Here is a 22,536-nt window from a genome sequence, read left to right as displayed (position 1 = left end):
CTATTAGAATTCCCACAACTCCCCTAACTTAGTAAGATACTACTGCACGAAGTTTTAAAAAAGGGGTACAAAGACTCTTTAAGAGAAATAATGCAGCAACTTATTAGATGGTTGCACCATGACATGCTCAAGATAATCTTTGCTAACTGTTAATTACTTAGTTGTTCCCCTCATTAAACTAAATTCATCAAACAAGGTTGCTGAGAATCTGAGCAAACCAAGTAAAATTATACAAGGTGTATCTTTCTTCATTTTGGATAAAATTTCTTTATTGGATCTTGGAAATCTGTTTCCTTGCATTTATCTTATCCAATGGTTCGGATGACAGATAATGAATAGTTATCATCCCGCACTACCATGGATGGATGGCAGAAAGGAATCATTAATATCCCAAATTACCATGGGTGGATACCTTAGAAGGAATATTTAACCTACCCCACTACCATGGATAGATGACAGATAATGAATATTTATCTACCCCACTACCATAGATGAATGACAGTTATGAATATTTATCTTACCCCCTACCATGGATGGAGAACGGATAAGGAATATTTATCATCCCACAATACCATGGATGGATGGAAGAAAGGAATCCTTATTATCCCAAATTACCATAGATTGATACATGAGAAGGGATATTGACCTTAGCCCACTACCATGGATAGATGACAGATAAGGAATATTTATCTTACCCCCTACCATGGATGGATGGCAGATAGGAATCATAACATCCCACACTACCATGATTACAAGACAGATAAGGAATATTTATCTTACCCCACTACCATAGACGAAATGACAGATAAGGAATATGTATCTTACCCCACTATCATAGATGAATGACAGATAAGGAATATTTATCTTACCCCACTACCATAGACGAAATGACAGATAAAGAATATTTATCTACCCCACTATCATGGACGAAATGACAGATAAGGAATATTTATCTTAACCCACTACCATAGACGAAATGACAGATAAGGAATATTTATCTTAACCCACTACCATAGATAGATGACAGATAAGGAATATTTACCTTACCCGACTATCACAGATGAATGACAGATAAGGAATATTTACCTTACCCCACTACCATAGACGAAATGACAGATAAGGAATATTTACCTTACCCCACTACCATGCATACATGACAGATAATGAATATTTATCTTACCCCACTATCATAGATGAATGACAGATAATGAATATTTATCTTACCCCACTACCATGCATACATGACAGGTAAGGAATATTTATCTATCCCACTATCATAGATAAAATGACAGATAAGGAATATTTACCTACCCCACTATCATAGATGAATAGGAGATAAGGAATATTATCTTCCCCCACTACCATAGATGAATAACAGATAAGGAATATTTATCTTAACCCACTACCATATACGTAATGACAGATAAGGAATATTAATCTTAACCCACTACCATGCATACATGACAGATACGGAATATTGATCTTACCCCACTATCATAGATGAAAGACAGATAATGAATATTTATCTTACCGCACTATCATAGATGAATGACAGATAATGAATATTTATCTTACCCCACTACCATGCATACATGACAGGTAAGGAATATTTATCTATCCCACTTTCATAGATGAAATGACAGATAAGGAATATTTACCTACCCCACTATCATAGATGAATAAGAGATAAGGAATATTTATCTTCCCCCACTACCATGGACGAAATGACAGATAAGGAATATTTATCTTCCCCCACTATCATAGATGAATGACAGATAAGGAATATTTATCTTAACCCACTACCATAGACGAAATGACAGATAATGAATATTTATCTTAACCCACTACCATAGATAGCTGACAGATAAGGAATATTTACCTTACCCGACTATCATAGATGAATGACAGATAGGGAATATTTACCTTACCCCACTACCATGCATACATGACAGATACGGAATATTGATCTTACCCCACTATCATAGATGAATGACGGATAAGGAATATTTACCTTACCCCACTATCATAGATGAAAGACAGATAATGAATATTTATCTTACCCCACTATCATAGATGAATGACAGATAATGAATATTTATCTTACCCCACTACCATGCATACATGACAGGTAAGGAATATTTATCTATCCCACTATCATAGATAAAATGACAGATAAGGAATATTTACCTACCCCACTATCATAGATGAATAAGAGATAAGGAATATTATCTTCCCCCACTACCATAGATGAATAACAGATAAGGAATATTTATCTTACCCACTACCATGGATAGATGACAGATAAGGAATATTTATCTTAACCCACTACCATATACGTAATGACAGATAAGGAATATTAATCTTAACCCACTACCATGCATACATGACAGATACGGAATATTGATCTTACCCCACTATCATAGATGAAAGACAGATAATGAATATTTATCTTACCCCACTATCATAGATGAAAGACAGATAATGAATATTTATCTTACCCCACTATCATAGATGAATGACAGATAATGAATATTTATCTTACCCCACTACCATGCATACATGACAGGTAAGGAATATTTATCTATCCCACTTTCATAGATGAAATGACAGATAAGGAATATTTACCTACCCCACTATCACAGATGAATAAGAGATAAGGAATATTTATCTTCCCCCACTACCATAGATGAATAACAGATAAGGAATATTTATCTTACCCACTACCATGAATAGATGACAGATATGGAATATTTATCTTAACCCACTACCATAGACGTAATGACAGATAATGAATATGTATCTTCCCCCACTACCATAGATGAATAACAGATAAGGAATATTTATCTTACCCACTACCATGGATAGATGACAGATATGGAATATTCATCTTACCGCAGTACCATGGATGGATACCTGATAATGAATCTGTATTTCACCCCACTACCTCGGAGAGATGACAGATGGGACAGATAAGGAATATGTATCTTACCACACTTCCATGGATGGATGATGACCCCACCACCATGGTGGATGTCGGACAATGCACCAAAGAAAATCGTATAAAAAAGTGCCACACAATGATTAAATCAATTGGTATCTTCATGTTGTTAACATTACGGCATTCAATAAAAATTGTCAACACATCAATTTGATGGATGCAGTTGTCCAGCTCATACCTGACCAATATCGATAGCCGGGTTAAGACTATTTCCTACGTCCATGACAATATCTGTTCTGACAACCACGTGATCTCCCGTCAAACAATCGATTTGCACCTCTGAAGCAGCAGCTCCATAACAATAGTAATTGAAACATCTCCCTTTGTTTGTTTCCGAATCGAAGAATAAATCAGGAGTCCTTTGAGAAAATAAATAAATTCCCTCATTTTTCAGCAACGAGACATTAAACTTATTAAATATTGAAACGTTTTTCCACCATGCATAAAGTTCTGTGTTTCTCCAACTACCTAAAATTTCCTATTCCCTCTGATGTCATGCGCGTTTAAGTCTACCTACGCAAACATATTTTTGGTGTGATCTATGTACATTGAATGTATCTATGTATATTGAATGGTCAGTCAAACATAATTTAGCTGTGAGCTATGAATATTGAAAGGTCAATCAAATATAATTTAGTTGTGATCTATGTACATTGAATGGTCAATCGAACATGATTTAGTATTAATCTTTGTATTGAATGGTCAGGCAAACATAATTTACTGTAGTTTTCACTTTAAGTGTTAATCACCGAATAACTTATTTATGCCTAGTGTGAAGAAAACCAGATCCTTCCATGCAATAGAAAACAAGTATAGACTTTTGAGCATCACATGGCTACTAATGCCCCCCCCCCCCAACACCCTCACTCTTCCGGCTACACTGATGATTTCTACCAACACTTCCTGCCTCCCTGCCTGACAGAATTCCTTTTTCATATCTTCAAGGACATTATTTAATCTGGAATTGTAAATTTTGTTTGCGTTAATCAGTAGCTCAATCTAAGCGAATAATGTATTGGTCTGTCCGTGATTGTATGTTTCATTAATAGCTAAATGTCGATATATATAGGTTCCCATACTTCCTTTGACTATTATAAACTACTTTTTGACCGAGTTTCTCATTCCAGTAACTGACTAACTTCGAAGACATTTTTCCTAGAGTCAATCAATGAAAGAACTTACGCATAGTAACCAGTTGCGGAAAGACTGATGTGTTGAAAGTAAGCATCATGAACCTATGGATGAAGAATATAATCTATATTTGTTACAATGAAATGCATTAGGTTTAAACTTTCAACATATAGCTACAAACAGCCATAAGGTTTCCCTTTTAGATATATTACGGGTTTTCAATAATAACTATTAAATATTCAGAACATTAGTAGGTATTTTGAAGCTTTCCCATTTATCAATAAAAACTAGTAGATACTTGCTTAATCAATAGCATGTTGCAAATATAGAAGACTAACCAGTTTTCAAAGTATGTGTAAAAGTAAGTTGGTCTGACATTTCGATCTTCTTCAAAGGCTAAGTGACAAGTAACAGTAACAGAAGGGACAAAAACACGCACAGAATACAGACAGGTTAATGAGCATGGTGAACACAAAGAGAAAGATGTAACGGGATTAGCAGACAAGGGATGGAGAGAGATTAAGACCACGGTCAGACGTATAAAATTGCATCTTTTCCGACCATCGTTTCTTAACTAGAGTCCGACCATATTAATCTAACTACGGTAGCGGTCACACGTACTCACACGACTTTGTGCTATATTCGGACGATTGTTATGTTATTCGCGGACACATACATCAGCGAGTTAATTATGCTTTTGCAAAGCTATCATGTGCAGTTGCGTTAGGTCGGTCAAGGGTCACGGTTTTGACGTTGTTTCGCGGGTTTTTAGTTGTAAGTGTGGATGATGTCAGTGTTTACGCTCAAAAGCATAGTCGGACAACGCAATTGCGGTCACACACATGGTTCTTCCTGCTAACAATGGTCGGACCATGGTTAATTCGGGGCTTACGATGCTAATTACCATATTTAGTGGACGATGGTCGGACGATCGTCAGACCATAGTAGAGAGCGGTCACACGCAAACCGTACCATGGTCGGACCATCGTTATGTCTGAAAAAAAGGTACGTGTGACCGGGGTCCAAGCCTTTGGAGAAGATCCTGCTAGGATCAAACGTCAGGCCAACTTACTTTTACACATTCTCTTACACAGGCTTTCTAGTGGATAAGCATTTGCTAACAGTTTTATTTTATTTTGATTTTCAGTTTTCAAAGTATCAGAAGCTACTAAACAGCTACATAAACTGCAGCCATTTACAGTAGCATGTAACGTCGTTAACTGTTAGTTATCGATAGTAAATGTCAGATAACTGCTATGTAAACTTTAGCTATTTAGTAGGCTATACCATTTATCGATAACAAATATAAACAAGATGACAACCCATGGAGTTACAGATCTCATCTCTTCCGCACAAGTTAGGCCAATTTGACCTCCGACCTACAGTGACCATTGAAAATGATCTTTAAAAACCACAAGCACTATTTTATCTTGTGATTTAATAACTTTTTCCAACATAATGACAAGCACGTAATGGTTAAAAAAGTGTTGGGGTATTGACCATTGACCTATGATGCCACCAATCACGCAGGCACAAGTTATCCTGGTCAGGCACCAACCCACCCAGTTTGAACTTGATCGGACTTAAGGTCTAGGAGGAGTTCGTGACAGTTTCGGACAATGTAGGCCAACTTGACCTCAATTGACATTTTAATCCTGTCGCTAAACACCTTAATCTGTCCTATTTTTAATTCTTCTCATCACTTTCTATATACCGTGTGGTTTAATGAACTTGTCCTACATGATGACAAGCAGAAAATGGCAAAAAAAGCAAGTTTTAAAGTTTCTTGACTTTTGACTGCTGACCTGTGACATCATAAATCCCGCAGGTACGAGTTTACATCGTAAGCCAAGTACTCGGTAAGTTCAACTTCATCGGACTAACGGTCTAGGATGAGTTCGCAACACATTGTTTCGCACAATTTAGGTCAATGTGACCTTTGACCTCACTTGATATTTGACCCCGCACCCTAACCGCCTAAATCTGTCCTATTTTAAATTTCGTCTCATTATTATCTACATATCATGTTATTTAATGCCTTTTCCTACATGCGGACAGCAGAAAATGGCTAAAACAAAGTTTTTAGGTTCCTTGACCTTGTGCTCTGATATTTGATGACGTTAATCACGCAGACACGAGTTTACATGGTCAGAAACATACCCACCAATGTTTGAACTTCATCGGACTTACGGTTTAGGAGGAGTTCGCGATCCTCTTTTTACTCACTTTCACACACACCCAACCCAACAATCACATACTTCCTCACATATCTGATGTGGGATGAAGTACAATATCTCAGATACATTACACGTGGGAAGATGAGATAACTAGGCACTATATCACTCTAGAGAATCTTTCGAGAAACTTAAAAATATCCACTATTAATAGCTGGTAAATATTCTTACTTGCAGTATTAGCAAATAAAATACCACTTAAAATAATCGATATATTACATAGCTATTTATTACATTTATATTGGATATACGGTGGGCTGCATGAATATGGAGTATTTGGAGTGAAAACAATGGAAGTATATCAGAGAGCATTAATTTACTATTACTATCTTCCCCTTCCCTTTACCCTAGGTTCACCTTTACAATCTCTTAGCTAGCAGCACAAACAGGAAGTCCTCCTACATCCCACTTCCCAGAAAGATTACTAACAGTTTTTATGTTCAAGCCATGAACATAATAATGTACTTTTACAACTTCTAATTCCAAGTAGTTGACTTGCACTTTGACCTCCACAGTAACTCTCTACAACAAAAAGCCTACACCTGTCTGTGCACCTAATATCAGATCTCTACCAATAAAGTAACCTTCAGTATGATCTCATTTTCAATGATGTCATAGTGTGGTCATTTCTAAGTAGTTTAACCTCTAGCTGTTTAAGGAGAAAGGTAAATATGTGGACAAGGTAACTCCCTCTGAAATCCATTGTCAAGAGGATGTAAGATGTATCTTTCACATATTGTTTTCAGGGTGATTCAACATGGCACAATATCTCACCCAAACTTCCCACGATGCAGTTGGCTTATTTTCAATAATTGGTTGCAGTCTTGTCATTATCTTCTCGCATGCTTCCTGTTGAACAATAAATGATGATGACAACATAAATTATTACAAAACGATCATTGTACACTGCAGTAACTAAGGATGTACTGGAATTTGCAACATTAAGTTGAATGTAATATAGATATTCATTACACTTTTGGAAACCACTGAAAGAGATCGTCTCTATAACCAACAATTTTGAAAGCTGACGGATCACGAGGCCTGAATGCAAAATTCAGATCACACACACATTTATCCAACATCAAAATAAAATAATAATCCACTGCTGATGAGGAGGGTGATCAAACCAGTGAGGTGCTCAAACTAGTACTGTCAGCTGATATTTAACCTATAATTAGCTTAGCTATACTTCAAAACTGTAAGCACTTCCATGGGGTTATGTGTGTTGCAAGCAGCAGCCTATGGTGTAATGAAGTGCTACATATTATCATCCAAAGTGAGATCCATTCATTGTTGGTCAATTACTTACCGTAGGTATGCATAACATTGTCATGTTGTGTGAACGCCCAAAGTTCTGCTGTAGTCTCTTGGTGCTAGACACTATGCTACATTAATACATCTCCTTAGCCCAGTTCCCTGGCATTATATCTAAAGAACATCTAAATGGTGGTTAAATTTCTTGTTTTATTCTGTTATACGGTACCTTATATGTCCAACTTCTTAGACTGGTTTAAGTGTGAGTCCACTCGCTATAGTTTGCTTCACCATTGTAATGACTTGATAAACAAGACTCAAGAGAGGAAATATAGCTAGAATACTGTTGCTTTGACTTCTATAATCAAAGTGCCTAGTCACTTACTGCTAGACAGTAATTGTAAAGTAGTATCACCTAAAGACGTCCATAGACATTCTACTCGGTGGGCAAAAATAATCATAGTAACACTACAGTGACCTCTGACCACGTGTACACTGTCCTTGGTTTGATGCATGATGCATCACAATGGCCAAACACTATTTAATAGGCTTGTTGGGTAGGGGAGTTTAAGAAGAACAAGGGGAGAGCTGTTTTGATAACTGGAGAGGAAGATTGATGGTAGCTAGTGCTGGAGAGTTTTAGTACTTGTTTTTTTGTTTGGATTTTCCTTTTGTACTTAGCCTTTAAGTCAGAGAGCTGGATAATAAACTATAGAGATGTAGCATTAGTCTGTATATTTTGGGTCTTCACCCCCCCCCCCCCCCACCATGTTCCAGGAGGGAACATTATGACAATAATATTATACAACAGGTGTCTATAAATAAACATAGCACCTCAGTGAGAGATTAATGGAGGGAAGAGCCAGAGGCAATTATTATAAGTTACACGCAGGTAGTTCTTCAACTTACAACAACAGGGTGTACAATATCTCCAAACCAAGGTTTACATAAAAGACACCCAGTGATGAAGTCTATACGAACATGTTATAAGAAGTTGTTTCAAATAACACAATGGCGTGGCGCGTGTATACTGGCTTCACTTTTTTTTGTGAAACAAACAGAGATATGTTACGGCACTGTACAAAATCTTTGGTAGGATAATGTGAGTCAGAAATCTAGCTCCTTCAACGCTATGTGATATCTTTGATGAATCATTTGCCGATATAGAAACATTGTTTCTGCATGACAGAAATTAAATACATCTTAACTGAAAATAGCATGGCTGATTATATTTTACATCTATTCCTACGTTGGTAGTTGTTAGAAACACCCTGGCAATAATGAGCAATTAACGTCTAAAGTATGCTTGAGTATTCTTATTGGAATGGTTCCTTATCTGTGTGTGCAGATCTATCAGCTACAGTAGGTGAATATTTTTGCACGTGTCGGCGAGTGGGTGCGGGTCTCTCTCCACCTCACTCCACCTCCATCTCTACCTCTCGCTCTCTCTGTTTGCGGTCCATGCTATACTAAGACTTGGTGATGCAAGCAAACGGGATATCCAAAGGAGTGGAATGTTAGGAAATGCTGTTTGCTACTTGACATGCAGCTTGCCCATGATGAGTGCAACATCTGTACATGCATACATAACACGATGGTTTTATACATACAACATGTGCTATGTCAATGAAGTTAAAATCCTGAAAACCATTAGTTGTATTTCAAGGGTCGGTTTTATTTGCACGGTGGATTGACTTGACGATGTGCAAAATGTCACCATAGCTTTTAAAGTGCATTGCTGTGAAATTTTAGAACCCAATCCAATTGAAAAGATACCATAAACCAAATATAATCAGCGCATAAAATAGCACAAAATGTAGCACATTGAAGCAGGTTGATTTAAGGAAATAAAAACATGAAATTTGGTTGTGCATTCTGTGACATGTAACCTTTCAAAAACACTCGCTGGAGTTTATTCTTTTTCAAGAAAGTAGGTCAAACATTAAATACTTGGTAATTACACTGTTAAGTGTTAGAAACAGGACACAAACTAGGTATCTACAGGTTTATGGCAATGATGTATGTGTGTAACAATTCTAATACGTAGGCGACTACTTGCTTGCCAGTTGTAACATATAAATACTGTTACGAGAAAACAACCTAATGTTCTCGTGTGTACGTATTTTCTATTTACCGTTATAAAATGTTTCTTACGTAATGTTTCAGCTAGGAGGTCTCTAGTTTGTGTAACTTGAGTATCAGTTTATTGCTGGCTGCGGAAGTTGGTTCTTGCTGCCGGGGCTTTATGTAAATAGTCCGGTGGACAAGGCCTCCTTTGTTCTTAGTATACGGTTAATTATTAGGGGTGCATAGACAGTGGGGCGGGGTTAGTTCATATTCGTATAGTATTGTAGAGACCGTTGACCGGCTGTCATTGGGCTATGGCGCTTGTCAATCTCACTGGCTTTTTCATAATTGGTTAATTAAATCGTGTATAGGGTTCTATACAGTTACGGGGTATTTATAATGTCGTGCAAGGAGCGTTTTTAGACATTAAGTTGCGATATATTTAGTGTAATTTGCTAGGCAGAATCTATGCCGAATTTGTACGTTGTTTTAGGGACTTAGATTATTTTTGGCTTGTGCAGAGGGTCAAGTTATGCACTCAGCAGTTGCGCTGCGTAACTGCTTGTGCCTGCATGCACTCTGCGGCTGCGCTGCGTTACTGCTTGTGCCTGCGCAAGGTCGTCGCTGCGTGGGGTTCGCGGGCTGACGAATATCATCGTTAGCTGCGCTGCGTTGTCCTTACGCTGCGTCGCCCTTGACGCAGTACCGATATTTAGCCTGCGTTGTGCCTGCGTTGTCTTGGACGCAGCGCCTATAGTTAGCTGCGCTGCTAGGCAGCTTACATATTAGGGCTAGTTTATGTACGACGCCCTTGTTATTGTGTTTAGGTTTTATTGTTCTACTTTCTGTATATATTATTTGTTTATCATGCTTTACGAAAGATGTACGGCAGGTACATAGTTCATCTAATTGTACTTTTTAAACTCTTAATGCACTGTTAGTGTACTTAAATACTTCTTTTCAACGGTGTCCTCGAGTCTCTTTCTACAACCCCCTTCCTCAATTGCCAACTGGGTACTTCACCATACACACCGAAGCGGAAAGCGTTACAATACTACAAGAAACCACTTGGTGGATTGTGACTCATATTTACTCCATCGACAATACACTGTTAAAAGTTTAAGCTAGTGGCTACTCCTAAGGGGAGGGTCCTTTGCAAAGCTGTTGACATTAAAAGCTAAGAGCTTAGAAAGTAACCAAAACTGTGCAGGGTCCCGCAAAGGTAATCTATCAATCTTATGAAAAAATATATATTTTGTACATATGCAGGTTTACCTTGACTGCCATACCGTTCAGGTCTGACCCTGAGCTTGCTGCTGTTGGTGAAGTGTTTGGTACCTTATCTGTGGCACATTCATTAGTGTGTATTTTACCAATAGGTACACCTAGAGCTCGGCTAGCTACTTGCAGCATCTTTGTGTAAAGTCCTTGACCCATCTCAGTTCCTCCATGAGTGAGAAGAACAGCGCCATCCTTGTACACGTGGACCAAGGCTCCTGCCTTTCGAAAAATGACAATAAAAATAAAAATGTCAATGATGATGTTTGTTGTATTGTCCTCACGTTATAATAAAATGATACTGCCAATGATGACGTTGGGTATATTGTTCACTATAATAAAGCAAGAGCCCAACGGGAACTACGGTTCCTTGCTTAGTGGAATACTAAAATGTTGTATATCATCACAAAATATCATAACATTTATGTACCATCTATTAACCAACAACTTTATTTCAGGTTTGGATACAATCTGAGTTAAAGTTTTGGAGTTATTGCAATAAAAAATGTTCACCACACCCCAAACATTGCCATTGACAAATGGTCCCAAACAAATTGGGCCCCACAAATTCTGGCTCGAAGAATGTGTCCAAAATGCAAAAAGTGGAGTTATTGCAATGTAAAGATGGGGGCTAAATGGTCACAAACATAATAGGTCCCAAAACATGCTCATAGATTATGTCCCTAATGTATTTGAGGTGGGAATCAAATTTGGGCCCACCTTGCCTAAAATGAGCCCGGAAGTTTTTGGGCCAAGATGGTCCAAAAATAGGCCCACGTGTACCAGCTGTTAAACAGCGACTGTATACCAAGTCTGACTATAATCCGACTACAGGTTGTGGAGTTATTGCAATGTTATGCAATGTTTTCGTTTGGTCCCATAAGATCAGTACACAAACACCTGAGGGCATACCTTCTCACTATAATACATCTACATAGCAAGTTTGACATATATCTATGACTCCGTTGTTAAGTTATCGTGGGCTCAAGCAAGTGTAACAGACGCACACGTACTATACACACCCAAACCTGACTGCAAAAGTTGCATTGCTTTCAGCAAGGAACCAATGATACTGTCAGCGATGAAGTTAGCTGTATTGGCCCCACTTTATACTAAAATATTACTGTCAGCGATAATGTTGGGAATATTGTCCTCACTTTAAAATAAAATAGTACTGTCTTCGATGGCATTGTACATGTGCCTATAAAAATGATACCATGAAGGATAACTATAATAAAATGTCAAAATGACGTAGGGCGGCTTGTCATTTCATACATATGAAGATGACGTAGGGAGTGTATAGCCAATCTCGTAGTTAAATTATGTAACTGTCAGTGATGATATATGATTTATTTTTATTTTATAATAATAAATACACTGTCAGTGATGTGTTGGGTGAATTCACACCGTATTACAAACCAGAAAGACAAGGTGCTTAGTTATTCCTTGTCAAATTTAAATTACAGAAGAACATTTACTTCACTCTGTGAACTGTCAAAGATGAGTTGGGTGTGTTGTAACTGTATTACAATCCACAGAGACAAGATGCTTAGTTATTCCTTGTCACATTTTAATTACATAAGAACATTTACTAACTCTGTGAACTGTCAAAGATGAGTTGGGTGTGTTGTAACTGTATTACAATCCAAAGAGACAAGATGCTTAGTTATTCCTTGTCAAATTTAAATTACAGAAGAACATTTAATTCACTCTGTGAACTGTCAAAGATGAGTTGGGTGTATTGTAACTGTATTACAATCCACAGAGACAAGATGCTTAGTTATTCCTTGTCACATTTTAATTACATAAGAACATTTACTTCACTCTGTGAACTGTCAAAGATGAGTTGGGTGTATTGTAACTGTATTACAATCCACAGAGACAAGATGCTTAGTTATTCCTTGTCACATTTTAATTACATAAGAACATTTACTTCACTCTGTGAACTGTCAAAGATGAGTTGGGTGTGTTGTCACTGTATTACAATCCAAAGAGACAAGATGCTTAGTTATTCCTTGTCACATTTTAATTACATAAGAACATTTACTTCACTCTGTGAACTGTCAAAGATGAGTTGGGTGTGTTGTAACTGTATTACAATCCAAAGAGACAAGATGCTTAGTTATTCCTTGTCAAATTTAAATTACATAAGAACATTTAATTCACTCTGTGAACTGTCAAAGATGAGTTGGGTGTGTTGTCACTGTATTACAATCCAAAGAGACAAGATGCTTAGTTATTCCTTGTCACATTTTAATTACATAAGAACATTTACTTCACTCTGTGAACTGTCAAAGATGAGTTGGGTGTGTTGTTACTGTATTCAATCCAAAGAGACAAGATGCTTAGTTATTCCTTGTCAAATTTTAATTACATAAGAACATTTACTTCACTCTGTGAACTGTCAAAGATGAGTTAGGTGTGTTGTTACTGTATTACAATCCAAAGAGACAAGATGCTTAGTTATTCCTTGTCAAATTTAAATTACATATGAACATTTACTTCACTCTGTGAACTGTCAAAGATGAGTTGGGTGTGTTGTCACTGTATTACAATCCAAAGAGACAAGATGCTTAGTTATTCCTTGTAACATTTTAATTACATAAGAACATTTACTTCACTCTGTGAACTGTCAAAGATGAGTTAGGTGTGTTGTTACTGTATTACAATCCAAAGAGACAAGATGCTTAGTTATTCCTTGTCAAATTTAAATTACAGAAGAACATTTAATTCACTCTGTGAACTGTCAAAGATGAGTTAGGTGTGTTGTTACTGTATTACAATCCAAAGAGACAAGATGCTTAGTTATTCCTTGTCACATTTTAATTACATAAGAACATTTACTTCACTCTGTGAACTGTCAAAGATGAGTTGGGTGTGTTGTTACTGTATTACAATCCAAAGAGACAAGATGCTTAGTTATTCCTTGTCAAATTTAAATTACAGAAGAACATTTAATTCACTCTGTGAACTGTCAAAGATGAGTTAGGTGTGTTGTTACTGTATTACAATCCAAAGAGACAAGATGCTTAGTTATTCCTTGTCACATTTTAATTACATAAGAACATTTACTTCACTCTGTGAACTGTCAAAGATGAGTTGGGTGTGTTGTTACTGTATTACAATCCAAAGAGACAAGATGCTTAGTTATTCCTTGTCACATTTTAATTACATAAGAACATTTAATTCACTCTGTGAACTGTCAAAGATGAGTTGGGTGTGTTGTTACTGTATTACAATCCAAAGAGACAAGATGCTTAGTTATTCCTTGTCACATTTTAATTACATAAGAACATTTACTTCACTCTGTGAACTGTCAAAGATGAGTTGGGTGTATTGTAACTGTATTACAATCCACAGAGACAAGATGCTTAGTTATTCCTTGTCACATTTTAATTACATAAGAACATTTACTTCACTCTGTGAACTGTCAAAGATGAGTTGGGTGTATTGTAACTGTATTACAATCCACAGAGACAAGATGCTTAGTTATTCCTTGTCACATTTTAATTACATAAGAACATTTACTTCACTCTGTGAACTGTCAAAGATGAGTTGGGTGTATTGTCACTGTATTACAATCCAAAGAGACAAGATGCTTAGTTATTCCTTGTCACATTTTAATTACAGAAGAACATTTACTTCACTCTGTGAACTGTCAAAGATGAGTTGGGTGTGTTGTTACTGTATTACAATCCAAAGAGACAAGATGCTTAGTTATTCCTTGTCACATTTTAATTACATAAGAACATTTACTTCACTCTGTGAACTGTCAAAGATGAGTTGGGTGTGTTGTAACTGTATTACAATCCAAAGAGACAAGATGCTTAGTTATTCCTTGTCAAATTTAAATTACAGAAGAACATTTAATTCACTCTGTGAACTGTCAAAGATGAGTTAGGTGTGTTGTTACTGTATTACAATCCAAAGAGACAAGATGCTTAGTTATTCCTTGTCACATTTTAATTACATAAGAACATTTACTTCACTCTGTGAACTGTCAAAGATGAGTTGGGTGTGTTGTAACTGTATTACAATCCAAAGAGACAAGATGCTTAGTTATTCCTTGTCACATTTTAATTACATAAGAACATTTACTTCACTCTGTGAACTGTCAAAGATGAGTTGGGTGTATTGTAACTGTATTACAATCCACAGAGACAAGATGCTTAGTTATTCCTTGTCACATTTTAATTACATAAGAACATTTACTTCACTCTGTGAACTGTCAAAGATGAGTTGGGTGTATTGTAACTGTATTACAATCCACAGAGACAAGATGCTTAGTTATTCCTTGTCACATTTTAATTACATAAGAACATTTACTTCACTCTGTGAACTGTCAAAGATGAGTTGGGTGTATTGTCACTGTATTACAATCCAAAGAGACAAGATGCTTAGTTATTCCTTGTCAAATTTTAATTACATAAGAACATTTACTTCACTCTGTGAACTGTCAAAGATGAGTTGGGTGTATTGTAACTGTATTACAATCCAAAGAGACAAGATGCTTAGTTATTCCTTGTCACATTTTAATTACATAAGAACATTTACTTCACTCTGTGAACTGTCAAAGATGAGTTGGGTGTGTTGTTACTGTATTACAATCCAAAGAGACAAGATGCTTAGTTATTCCTTGTCACATTTTAATTACATAAGAACATTTACTTCACTCTGTGAACTGTCAAAGATGAGTTGGGTGTGTTGTAACTGTATTACAATCCAAAGAGACAAGATGCTTAGTTATTCCTTGTCAAATTTAAATTACAGAAGAACATTTAATTCACTCTGTGAACTGTCAAAGATGAGTTAGGTGTGTTGTTACTGTATTACAATCCAAAGAGACAAGATGCTTAGTTATTCCTTGTCACATTTTAATTACATAAGAACATTTACTTCACTCTGTGAACTGTCAAAGATGAGTTGGGTGTGTTGTAACTGTATTACAATCCAAAGAGACAAGATGCTTAGTTATTCCTTGTCACATTTTAATTACATAAGAACATTTACTTCACTCTGTGAACTGTCAAAGATGAGTTGGGTGTGTTGTTACTGTATTACAATCCAAAGAGACAAGATGCTTAGTTATTCCTTGTCAAATTTAAATTACAGAAGAACATTTAATTCACTCTGTGAACTGTCAAAGATGAGTTAGGTGTGTTGTTACTGTATTACAATCCAAAGAGACAAGATGCTTAGTTATTCCTTGTCACATTTTAATTACATAAGAACATTTACTTCACTCTGTGAACTGTCAAAGATGAGTTGGGTGTGTTGTAACTGTATTACAATCCAAAGAGACAAGATGCTTAGTTATTCCTTGTCACATTTTAATTACATAAGAACATTTACTTCACTCTGTGAACTGTCAAAGATGAGTTGGGTGTGTTGTTACTGTATTACAATCCAAAGAGACAAGATGCTTAGTTATTCCTTGTCACATTTTAATTACATAAGAACATTTACTTCACTCTGTGAACTGTCAAAGATGAGTTGGGTGTGTTGTAACTGTATTACAATCCAAAGAGACAAGATGCTTAGTTATTCCTTGTCACATTTTAATTACATAAGAACATTTACTTCACTCTGTGAACTGTCAAAGATGAGTTGGATGTATTCACACCGTATTACAAACCAGGAAAAAAAAGATGCTTAGTTATTCCTTGTCAAATTTAAATTACATATGAACATTTACTTCACTCTGTGAACTGTCAGAGATGAGTTGGGTTTATTGTTACTGTATTACAAACCAGGAAGACAAAATGCTTAGTTATCCTTGTCACAAGTACAGTAAATGAGAACATTTACTTTACTCTTTACAAAGACTAGAACTTTGGATTCCTAGCATATTTGCCCCTATTCAAAACATTTCTTATGTGTGATCATCTCATTCAAAATATGTTGACATTTTTCGGAATCTCTTATTTTTTCCAAGATATACCCATTTGAAGTTTGGTTTAATCTGAGAAACTCATTAAATATGGGCTAACTATGAGGTGGAGTGCTGCGCTCATCAACATTTCTCACTTTAGACCTTAATAAGCTAACTCGCAGCCCAGATATGTTCATATTTTCAAAGAAAGAAATGAAATATTTCAGAAATCACCTTAAGCCACAAACCTCTGTTAAGTGTCCTTTAAACAAAGGTTATGAAACAAAGTGATAAAATAACAGAAAATTAGGCAGTCACTCCCTTTTACATCATCAATGTTTGACAGAGTTTGATGGAGGTTTCAGATAATTTCATGCATCCTCATTACGTGAAAAGTCTTACAATAGAAACCTGGTCCAGTAACCTGCAAGATTACCCAATTCTGCAGGTACAAGTCAGTCTCCCTGAAGCAACTCCCTGCTGAAACAACGCTTACTTCGCTTATGGGTGTTGCGTTCCACTCATTGTTAATTATCTTCCCTCAGCCATTTGCACTTGTGTTGATGGTCAATGATAAACAATGACTTGGTAGTATAGCTCCTCGCATAACTTCCTCGCTAGGCAAATCTATTTATAAAACTGTCATTTAAGGGAGGCAAAGCTGTATCAACGGAGGGCAATATTCTTGTCTTATACTTCATTCATTTCTCATCCGTCACCATCATACGAAAATCAAAGAAATTTATACATAGAACCTACTTCTTGCTTGTCGCCTGCAGCAAATTGAAGATCAACAGCTCACCCAAAAGCGTCAACTCACTATGCTATTGTGGCAAAGTGGTGTAAAGTTATCATGAAAATTATTATGTAAAAGTTTGCCTGTTTGGCTCTCCATGCATGAATTCTGTCATCATCTTCTTCCTCATTTCCTCCCCTCTTTGTTCTCTCAATTTCTAGAAACAGGATGTCGGGCAGTGCGGGACAAACTTACTTGCATAGCCTCCCTGCAAATGCGGTTTTTACCATTTTCCGTGCTAGAGAACTTAATCCATTGGTTTATTGACTATTTTCTAAGACATTTAAAGATCGTTTGCTTAGTGTTTTGGAGTATCTAGTTGTTTATTACGTAAGTAAGGTTTAAACACACTACATAGGGTACTGCTGCTCTTGCTTCAAGGTCCAGTAGTCTTTTATATATTTATTTATTTTATTTTGTTTGCCACAAAAGTACAAAGTGGAGGGAAGTCTTCCATAAAGCTTAAAAGCTTAACAATGTGGAAGACTCCCTGAAGAAAGAAAAGAAAAGAATAAACAAAGTATATATATGTGAATGAATACATACATAAATATAAGTACAAATTAAATGTTCAATATATATATATATAGTAATTACATACAGGTATAATTTGGTTTTAGTCAGTAACTAGCTATTATTTCCCTACAAAACCACTTCTTAAAGGATGTGACTGACTTTTTACTCTTTAAATCGTTCATTAGAAGATTCCATGTTTTTGTTGCATGGTTTTGTAGGCTTAAAGTTCCAATGGTGGTATTTTAGAGATTATAGTGGGCATGATTAGCATGCCTCTTGTTATGATTATGTACATCTCTGTTACTGGTTAAAAAATTGTCAAAGGCAGCTGGTAGTAATCCATTCCAGGTCTTGTAGGCAAATAATGCAAGCTTAACTTTAATGTGCAATTTTAGTAAGTTGAGTTTCTTAAATAGGGGACTGGTGTGCTCACGTGGGGCTGAGTGTGTTATGTGGCGAATGGCTGCCTTTTGGAGTATTATAAGATTGTTAAGGTTGGTGTTGTATGTACCAGACCAATTAATGGAACAATAAGTGAGATGCGGGACAACCAGGGTCGGGTATTGTGTTCTGAGTATGTTTTCCGATAGATAATATTTCAACTTAGATAATATGCCAACATTCCGTGCAATTATACTGCAAATAGTTGAAATATGGTTGCGCCAGCTACTGTAAGTTTACAATCAATATTTACACCTAAAAACTTAGTAGTATAAACTTGCTTAATTATTTTCCCATCCATACATATATCTTTATTCCAAATAAGTGTATTACGAGTATTAAAGAAAGTGTAATTACTTTTTTGTACATTTAGTGATAATTTGTTGGCTGAAAACCAATTACATAATTTATTTAATTCATTTGACACGTTGGAAGATAATGTGATTATGTCGTTGCTCTCGCAGAAAATACTGGTGTCATCAGCAAAGAGAATGATTTTGGCGAGTTTGGAGACATGAAAAATATCGTTAATATGTAGAATAAATAACAAAGGACCTAAGACTGAACCCTGTGGAACGCCGCAACGAATTTGAGCAAGATCGGATCTAGAGTTTTTATACAAGGTATACTGATATCTGTTCGAAATATAGCTTTCAAGCCAGTTGAGAGTAGTTCCTCTAATGCCGTATGAAAATAATTTATTGATAAGGATGGCATGATCGATCGTGTCAAACGCCTTCGAAAGGTCGAGGAATACACAAATGCATTTTTTGCCATTATTAAGACTAGTATGTGAACTGTTAAGTGCATCTGCCAAAGCCAGTTCAGTAGAATGTTCGTGTCGAAAGCCGTACTGTTCTTTACAGAGAATATTATATTGGTTAAGAAAATTAAATATGCGATTGAACATAAGTCGTTCTATGATTTTAGAAAAACAGGAAAGCAATGAAATCGGTCGATAATTCTCATATACATTTGAATCTCCCTTTTTATAGATTGGTATAACCTTTGCCGTTTTAAGTTTATCTGGGAATATGCCAGTGTTAAATGATAAATTACATATATGGGTCAAAGGCTTAGCAATAAAAGGAATAACATTTTTTATAATACCAGGTTTGAAATCATCATATCCTGCTGCTTTATTGGGTTTCAAGTTGGAAGTTGCAATTTTAATTAGTTCTTCTTCAGTGACTGGGAATGTGAATATTGAATGACTATTGTTATCATAGATGGTTTTATGTGAGTTACCTTTGTTATTTATTTTACTAGCAAGCGATGGTCCAAGATTTACATAGAAATTGTTGAAGTTATTCGCAATGATATTTTCATCACTGGTTTCTTGGTCACCATCTTTTAAAACAGCAGGATATGATGATTCTTTACGGTTATTGTGCAACATTTCATTAATAGTACGCCATGTATGGTTTGTGTTATTTCTGCTCTCATTAAATTTATTGTCAAAATAGAGCTTTTTCGAAAGTCTGATTACTTGATTAAGCTTATTACGATACGTTGTATACATAGACTTGTACATAACTGTAGGAGACTTTAACTGACGTCTGTAAAGTTTGTGCTTCCTTTTAATGGAAGTCAAAATACCATTCGTAATCCATGGGTGTTTCTTTCTACGACGCTGTTTATGATTGATTTGGCGAATAGGAAAACAATTATTATAAGTTTATATATTTTTACACTAAGTGAAGCAGCCAGTCACCAGCTAGGCCATGATGTTTGTTCACTGCTGACTAAGATTTTAAGCATAGAAGATCTATGACATCAAACTTTGCTTGGTAAACTTAGTTGGAAAAAAATTAATTGAAGAAAACATATATCTTTTGGGGTCCATGGCAAGAGTTTCCTGTTTGTAATGACACGGATTACATAGATTTTGTGAGGATTTGAAGGACGCTATCACCTTTAATTATTACTAGACCGAGACTGTTCTTAACCGTTCTGACTTGTGGCATAAAACAAACTGATGAAACTGTATACTACTGCATTATGCTGTATTTCTAACCGCTAGAACCCCTTCCATGTACCCCACTTTGGGAGTGTCTCTTTCACTATTTTACATAGAGTCTTAATGTTAGGCAATGAAGTGCCCAATTAATTTTCCAGATTGTAAGAAATGCTTAAAATAAATGATAAAATAAACTGAATAAACAGAATTGTGAGCCACTTCTACGGATACATGTAAGCCGAATTGAAAGCGAAATAGAATCTTTATCATGTTTCTATTCAGAAAAAGTTTGGTCCCACTTGCTGTTTGATCTGTTCTGCTCGGACGTAATAGCAGTGCTTATATACGGTACCATTCTGCACGCTTAACGACATTTTTGAGTTGCCAAGAAATTGAAATGCAGCATTTAACTGAGCAAATATACAGCTCGTAGGATATAACAAAATTTTTCATCGATCAGTATTAGATTACCGCTAGACTGCGTCTCTCCTTGGCATATCTTTGGCAGTGACGCAGACAGGCGATTGCATATGGCTTGCCTAGCCTACTACTAGAATAATCATAATGTTATCGTTTAAAGCTACAGTAGTAATTAGGCCTAGGCTATAATGAAATTACTAGGATATGAAAGCAGAATTCAACTCAAGTATTGGTGATAATAAAAAACTTTGTTGGGACTGATATGAGAGTCTGCTCTTGCTATTTTGACAAGTAGGACTATATAGGTCTAGCTGTTAATTGCTATTATGAAGTACGCATCTTCTTTTTTTGAGGTTATGCATTATGAAAGCTTAAAGTATGCAACACCGATGCCATCTGAGAGTTACCATATGGAGATTAATTTGCAAAATGAAATCAATATAATATTACAGAAGAAAGAGACTGCTTGTAAGTAGACAACAATGTACCTTGGCAGAATGCTTAAAATGCTGCAATACCCGTTTACAGGCTTACATCCATGATGGTGCATTGTTCCATTGTAACTTTAATATTCTTCAATAAAGGCATGTACATAGCAAACATAAAAGAAACAACATTAAAAGCAAATTATATAACCATATTATTGGGAGCGTGGATTGGGGTCGGGAAGACCTGGATATTTTTAGAGAGGTTATTAATTTCTTCTTCCATCTTGACATTTGTTTTGCAAGTTTGTTAAACAGTTTCCACTTCTCAAATTCTATACTTCTCACTTGTACAAATCTGATAACCAATGAAAATAGTCAGAAAGTACAGAGAAATATATTTTGTAAAGTTTTAACCAAAATCGTTTTGTCTTTTGACCTATTTTCCAAGCACCTGCATCATCAATTATACACGACAATCATGGCATCTTTATTGTTTTATTACTATGGGGTACCTGCTGTTAATATATGCAGCCATTTTGTGAAGACTTCCTGCACTGAGTTTCAGCTATTGTAGACTTTAATTGCAGTAAAAAATGTAAGAAAATGTTTGGCCTCAACATGACTTTGCAGTTTATATCAGTCTTTATCATTCACTGAGTGTTTTTCTAAGGCAGCTATATGACTCTATATGTATATGAACCCCTCCTTAGCAGTCCAGTAGCAAGGATGGGTCAACAAGGCATGCCCCCTCTAGACAAGTGTTCTTCCACCCCCGTAATTTGTCCAACCATCATGTGCACAAAATCTTCTCAAGCAACATCACATGAGTATCCCCTCCTTTAATTATTGGTTCCCCTCCATAAATTGTTGGTGCCCCTCAAACTCAGAGTTCCTGCTCCTAAGAGGTCCACAAATTTATGTTAAGCAATCTCTCCTTCATTTCAGTCTAATCAATATTAGCCTGGTGAGCGATAAGGCCGGCTAGGCTTTGTGCCCTATGTATCTATTTCATAATACAAGATTGTACAACATACTAGGATATTTGTCCCAATATTTGTCCCACAAAAGAGGACAACTGTGTAAGCAGCGGCTACCCATGAATTGTAACGCAACAAATCCACAACATTTGAGCTAATCTGGT

General features: G+C 36.1%; 1 protein-coding gene across 2 annotated transcripts in view; it reads right to left on the bottom strand.

Annotated features, from left to right (window-relative positions):
• Window positions 1-22,536, bottom strand: part of LOC139970577 (xanthine dehydrogenase/oxidase-like) — a 70,872-nt gene that overhangs the window by 2,742 nt on the left and 45,594 nt on the right. The window contains exons 26-29 of one of the 2 annotated variants that reach the window (XM_071976377.1): window positions 10,960-11,184; window positions 7,138-7,212; window positions 4,181-4,233; window positions 3,177-3,357 (exon numbers count right to left, since the gene is read on the bottom strand). In XM_071976377.1, the coding sequence (XP_071832478.1) occupies window positions 3,177-3,357; window positions 4,181-4,233; window positions 7,138-7,212; window positions 10,960-11,184 (534 nt within the window). The remainder of the gene's footprint in view (window positions 1-3,176; window positions 3,358-4,180; window positions 4,234-7,137; window positions 7,213-10,959; window positions 11,185-22,536) is intronic. The other variant, XM_071976378.1, reaches the window with a different exon arrangement.

The sequence above is a fragment of the Apostichopus japonicus genome, chromosome 8, assembly GCF_037975245.1.
Source record: "Apostichopus japonicus isolate 1M-3 chromosome 8, ASM3797524v1, whole genome shotgun sequence".
Classification (NCBI taxonomy): Eukaryota; Metazoa; Echinodermata; class Holothuroidea; order Aspidochirotida; family Stichopodidae; genus Apostichopus; species Apostichopus japonicus.
Note: the sequence above shows the minus strand (reverse complement) of the source record. Positions and strands in the feature narration are given on the sequence as shown.